Raw genomic sequence first — 6,000 nt, forward strand, 5'->3', positions numbered from 1 at the left:
AGACTTTCATCATATTCATATGGTCATTAACTTTGAAATAATGAATATTAATCACATCTTATGGAAGTCAACAAAAGAAATCAGAAACCTTAGCCTCATCTCTCTTTCACTTCCCCTCCTTGGAAAAAGTTTATGATCTATTCTATTACAAGATAACAACTATGTTTGTGAAAATGAAAATGGATCAAATAAGAGCTTTCAAAAACTCTTTAACATTATTATTATAATTCGACGAGATGCCATAAATGTAGGGGTGAATTCGAAATTTTAATACATCTATGATCCAAAAAAAGAAGTGAAAGAGGGTATATTCATATAATATATAGAAATAAATGGAAAAAGTGGTCATAAGTATAGTCTAGTAGTAATACATTTCTATAAGTCTCAAGATTGAATCCCCTTTCCAATATAAAAAAAATCAATGTTAAAAAAAAAAAACTATTAAAATATTTAAGTAAAAGTATTGTTGTTTTTCTAAATAGTATATATATATATAATGTGCTTCTGCTGTGCAGGCATAGGGAACACCCGCATAATTATGATTTTTATATTTATTTATTTATTTTTTTTATTGAAGGCTAAAGAAAAAGGCTGCAAGAAAAGTCATCAATTACAATTTTTATATATACATGTATTTTTTTTTTAACTGAAGGCTAAAGAAAAAAATTGCAACTTTTACTATTTTATGTAGAAGTGTTATTTAGAAATATAAAATCTGTAACTGTGGGGCGTTCCGTATGCCCGCACAGAAGAAACACCCTATATATATTCATATCAATAATTGATACTAATAAATAATAAAATTTCATTTGTGGTATAAACAATAATAAGTATTGCTTCATCAAAAGTGATTATAGAAGTTTAGATTCTAGATTCTAATTTTATTTATTTATTTATATCATCATATTTTGTGGTCACTTTCCCCTCTAATTCTTTTACCATTATCTCCTTTTATTCACTTGCTACACTCATTTGAGTTGTTTATCATGGATAATTCTCATTCCATTATAGTCGTTTTCTGAAAATGTCCTCAACAACCTTTGCTTTGACTGATTCAAATTTATATGCAAAGCTTTGTAAAATGATGAAATCAAAATGAGATTATTCAGCTCTAATTATCACCTCTTTCTTTCTTTGCTATAGGAGTTTGCAATGGGCCTGAAGGGCTACTTAACAATCAGGCCTAGGCCCATTTCAAGTCACCTTTCCGAACCTTCGGCTTTGGGTCTTATCTATTAAGGCCCATAAAGTTGCGGGTGCAAATCCGCTAAGCTAGAAACTGTCGCAGCAGATCACTCAGTCATCATAGGAGGAGGGTTTTCCATTCTTTCACAGAACATTGCTCTCCTCGCTTCAGGGTTTTACTCCAGCTTCAACATTTTCAGGTTTTGAAAAATTTCCCCTTTTATTTCGAAAATATTATTTGATTTGGATTTAGATATATGTATATGTGTGTTTGTGTTTTTGGCTAAACTTTAGATTGGTTTGTGGAAGGTGGATGATCTGTGCGTAAATATCAAGAGGAAGGGGGGAATGGCAAATCAAGCAGCTACCGCTTTTAATGGAAATTTGAAGGCAATGTCTTCTTCTTTATCTTTTTCTTCTATGTTTTTTTCTTTTCTGAGTGGAACCCATTTCAATTACAAAATTTCTTATCACTGAGACCACACTACCTGCTTGTGAAATTGACTGAATGAACATTTTTCTTCTTTGGCATTTCTATTGCAACCCCTTCTTATCAAATTGTGCTTGAGTCGCATTTTTTTATGGGTTCTTATTCTAAATGGTTGTCTAGACTATTATTACAGCTACGATTTTCATAGTTTTATTATATTTGAATATTTATGAGTCTTTTAGTTGAATTGATCTCTACTTGGTACAGGTATTTCTAGAAAATTTTCTTATAGATTATGTATTGTCGTAGTATTGGTAGTATGTAATGGAATGTTTAGTTTCAAGTTTGATGCTTTTTCAAATAACATGAAGTGTGCTTCATTATTTATGCAGAAAGCACTTGCTGGACTGAGACGTATTGATCTAGAGGGTCTGAGATGGAGAGTGTTTGATGCTAAAGGCCAGGTTTGGATATACTGTTTTGTATCTAGCTTAAGTCTTAACATAGTATTTTATGTGCCATATATTTCTTTTTCCCTTGTAGCATTTCAAATTAGGTGAAATTTGAGTTTCCAGTTATAGGACACCAGGAGTAGAATGGTAGGATGAATTGCTAAGTCTAGAAGGAGGGTAGATTTAATCGATGGTGGAGCTCATTTATTGCTGCTGATTTGCCTGTGATATCTTCTTTTTGTCATTTTTTTCCGCCTGTAAAGGTTCTTGGAAGATTAGCATCTCAAATATCAACTGTGGTTCAAGGCAAGGATAAGCCAACATACGCACCAAATCGGGATGATGGGGATATGTGCATTGTGCTCAATGCCAAGGATGTCTGTGTAACAGGGAGAAAGCTCACTGATAAGTTTTACCGTTGGCATACTGGGCAAGTATTTCATTCATGTTCTTAAAACGTTTATTGCTTTTACTGTTGAAATTTGGGATACTGCATCCTGATATTGATATTAGTTTAGTTGGTATCCAATTTGTTAGTGCAGTGACTGTTTTAAATCTGCACCCCAGAAGTAGTTAGGAGATACACATACAATCTTTTTATTGTGATTGTGAATACATTATTATATTATGTAGGATGAGTAGGGAGAAATAGGATGAGCAAAGATAGGTTGTGAATTTATTCATGCATTTGTGTGATGTTTGTAAATAAGCTTATTGTTTGGTTTTTCTTGATGATTTACCATGTATGACTTGTAGGTATGTGGGACACCTCAAGGAAAGAAGTTTGAAAGACCAGATGGCCAAAGACCCAACAGAAGTCATTCGGAAAGCCGTGCTTCGCATGCTTCCTAGGAACAAATTACGCGATGTAAGTTTGGGGGATGACAAATCTATATTTCTTAAAACTTATTACATTTTTTCCCTTATAAATTCAATAAAGCCTTCGTATTTTTTTCCCCAATAACTGGTCTTGTTATCCTCCTGTTTATCATACATCATGAGCTTCTGTAATTGCAGGATAGAGATAGAAAGCTCAGAATTTTTACTGGAAGTGAGCATCCATTTGGCGATAGGCCCATTGAACCATATGTCATGCCTCCTCGGACAGTAAGGGAAATGCGTCCCCGTGCTAGACGAGCTTTGGTACGAGCTCAGAAAAAAGCTGAAATGCAAGAACAAAAAGCTAGTGATACAAGAAAAGGGAAAAAGGATAAAGCAGAAGTAAGCGCTTGAAGTGTCATTGAAGCATACTTTTCTTACTTATGATTATCCTTTTGTAATACCATAGATGAGTATGTGGATCGGTCCATTAGTTTGATTATCCGTTTGGATTCTGGAAAGCGTAGTATTAGTATGTTTTACTGAAATTTTGTCTAGAACTTCCATCTTAAGATGTCAAAATTTGTTTTAGCAAAGCTAAATGGGCAGCTGTTTTGTTTTGCGTCTTAAAATTCATGAGCTCTCTTTTGTTGTGGGCATGTTATTCTATAGTTTTTCAGTTGAACAGAAGTTGGCATGAAAAACTCAACTTGGTTTGTATGCTTATTTGTTTACAATAACACGAAATTCATTTCAGCTGAGTTTCTGGTGAGACTTTTTCATTCATTTTTTGTCATCGTTTGTGAATATTAACAGAATTTGAAGAACTGAATTCGTAACTTTTAATATGGTACATGAAAGTTTAATTTATAACAGTAACGAAAAATTGAAGCGAGCATTTAGACTCAAATTCACACATAAGAACCAAGCATCTCATCTAGAGAGTACAGAAACACAAACAAAAAACCAGCAGCCAAAGCGCAAAGAGAGGCAAAGAAAAGTGGCCAACTATTGAAAAAACAAACTTAATTAGCAAACTAAAAGAATTACTAAGAACCTAATCACTTGAAGATCCATCATCATCTTCTTCATGTTGTGTAACAACTTTCTCTATGAACCTCTGGCGAACTTCCTCAAGAACAGCTTCTCTCGATTGATCGCTTCCACTTTGGCCATCATTGAGTACTGGGTCCGATTGGCAGAGAACTAATGCAACCCCTGATAATTCAAACATTGTACAAAAGCAGCTAATCAACAGAAGAAAAGGCCAGAAAATACTGATTGTGTCATCGAAAATGGTTTAAGAAAAGTGAACCATGTTTAGCTTTCAAGTACCTTCAGGTGTGCATCTCCTGCCGAACCGTTGAAGGCCTACATAATTTGCTTTGACAGCACTATTGTTGTAGACTAGAAGAGTGGGAAGATTAATATCTGGGTAATTGGGAATACAATCTGTGGATATTATCTTGCAAAATTTAGTTGCTGGGTATTTTGTTGCCAATTCTTCCAAACATTGCATCAGCACCCCACATTCTGGGATCCTATAATACAAATTTGCAGCATTATAAACAGAAGCAACTTCACTAACATTTGTCATGAAAGAAATTGAAATTCATCTAATCTAACAAGAATAAATACCCTTCTTTGTAGAGAATCACAACAACCCAAACATCAGATGGAGCTTGAGAGACCTCTCTCACAAAATCTGATCCTGAAATTGGAATGATTGATCCAAATTTTGCAACTTTGGCTGCTTCTCTCAGCTCTGCTAGTCTCTTCTTCCTATTAAAGTGAGATATGTGACTTAAGTTAAATAAATCACAAAAACCATGCACATAATCAACTACCTCACTTTCCATAAGTTATCTTTAAATCTCAAAACATCTTTTCAAATTTCAATCCTCAAATCACCATAAAGTTACCAGAACCTCAAAACAAAATCTCAACTTTTCTAGAAATAAGATATAATAAAGTCGTTCACCAATACAAGACTCAGAGAAAGATCTCAACGTGTTAGCTCATTTGTACTACAGCTAAATTCAAAAGATATGATGCAGTAGAGAATTCAATAAACAAAGCACTGAAGTTAAGCAAAAAACCATTTTCAGATAGCCAAATCCGAGAAACTTCAAAACGTTCCATTAAAAAGTATTTCAATTGCTAAAGAGAAAATTAAAAATAGAACCTGTAATCTTCAAGGAATCGATCGTCGTCGAGATCACGATCATCATCGAGATCTTCGAGCTCGTCTTCAGTCTTGCGGTCGATCCAGGACTTGTCCTTAGGAATAGAAGCTTCGTCCGGTGCCGGAGCAAAGGCAGGAGGCTTGAACGCCGGTGGCTTCTCCGGAAGATTCCCGAGCTTTCTCTGGATATCATCCCACTGTGTGGATGCTCCTTCCACGTCCTTGTACACGAAGTGATAATCTCCCATTCTTCTTCTTCCTCTGATCCCTCTCTCTCTAACTTCTCCTATTTCGATTTTCTTCTCTTTTATTAGTGAAAATTAGATTTTATATGGGGTTTTTTTAAGGTTTTTTCTCTATACAAGTATTATCTTATGGTTTTTTAAAACTTCGATTTTTTTCTCATATTTTCCTTTTGTAAAAAAAATCATTATTATACTATATTTTTATTAAAAAAATAATTATTATGTTATATTTTTTTTTCAATAATCTAATTTTTTTAATTAAATTTGTCCATAAAAAATTTAATTACTATATTTTTGCATATTAATAACTAAAAAGTCATATTTATGAAAAAATCTCAGTTTATTTTTTGAGAAAATTATATTTTATATGGTTTTTTTAAGAAAGTTTTTAAAAATATGACTTTTTTTTACATGTATTATTCTATGGCTTTTGATACATTTTATTCACTATTATGGATTTTTTTCCCATAATTTTGTATTAAGTTATCATTATGTCATATATATTTTGATTACTAATGATATTTTATAAAAGTAGAAGGGTAATCATGTAATTTACATGTTATTTCAAGTATTTTAAATTGGCTATTTAGTTAAAAAAAATTCAATGTTAAGTATTTTAACTTTTTAATTGATTTTATATTATTTTATATATTAAAACATTTTGTTTTTATTTACTTTTTACAA

The 6,000-nt window shown here is 32.6% G+C and overlaps 2 protein-coding genes across 2 annotated transcripts; one reads left to right on the top strand and one right to left on the bottom strand.

Moving 5' to 3' along the window:
• The first annotated feature begins 1,247 nt into the window (after nt 1-1,247).
• Nucleotides 1,248-3,647, top strand: LOC133817115 (uncharacterized). Its single transcript, XM_062249523.1, has 6 exons — nt 1,248-1,385; nt 1,495-1,575; nt 2,008-2,079; nt 2,331-2,497; nt 2,824-2,935; nt 3,085-3,647. Exons 2-6 carry the CDS (start codon nt 1,534-1,536, stop codon nt 3,298-3,300), a joined length of 609 nt encoding a protein of 202 aa, XP_062105507.1. The 5' UTR covers nt 1,248-1,385; nt 1,495-1,533; the 3' UTR covers nt 3,301-3,647.
• Nucleotides 3,648-3,710: 63 nt separating this feature from the next.
• Nucleotides 3,711-5,372, bottom strand: LOC133817114 (uncharacterized). Its single transcript, XM_062249522.1, has 4 exons — nt 5,072-5,372; nt 4,525-4,668; nt 4,222-4,427; nt 3,711-4,104 (listed from the first exon to the last, which is right to left on the bottom strand). The coding sequence occupies exons 1-4, from the start codon at nt 5,317-5,319 to the stop codon at nt 3,944-3,946; spliced, it is 759 nt and encodes a 252-aa protein (XP_062105506.1). The 5' UTR covers nt 5,320-5,372; the 3' UTR covers nt 3,711-3,943.
• Nucleotides 5,373-6,000: the final 628 nt, after the last annotated feature.

The sequence above is a fragment of the Humulus lupulus genome, chromosome 2 (assembly GCF_963169125.1).
Source record: "Humulus lupulus chromosome 2, drHumLupu1.1, whole genome shotgun sequence".
Taxonomy (NCBI): domain Eukaryota; kingdom Viridiplantae; phylum Streptophyta; class Magnoliopsida; order Rosales; family Cannabaceae; genus Humulus; species Humulus lupulus.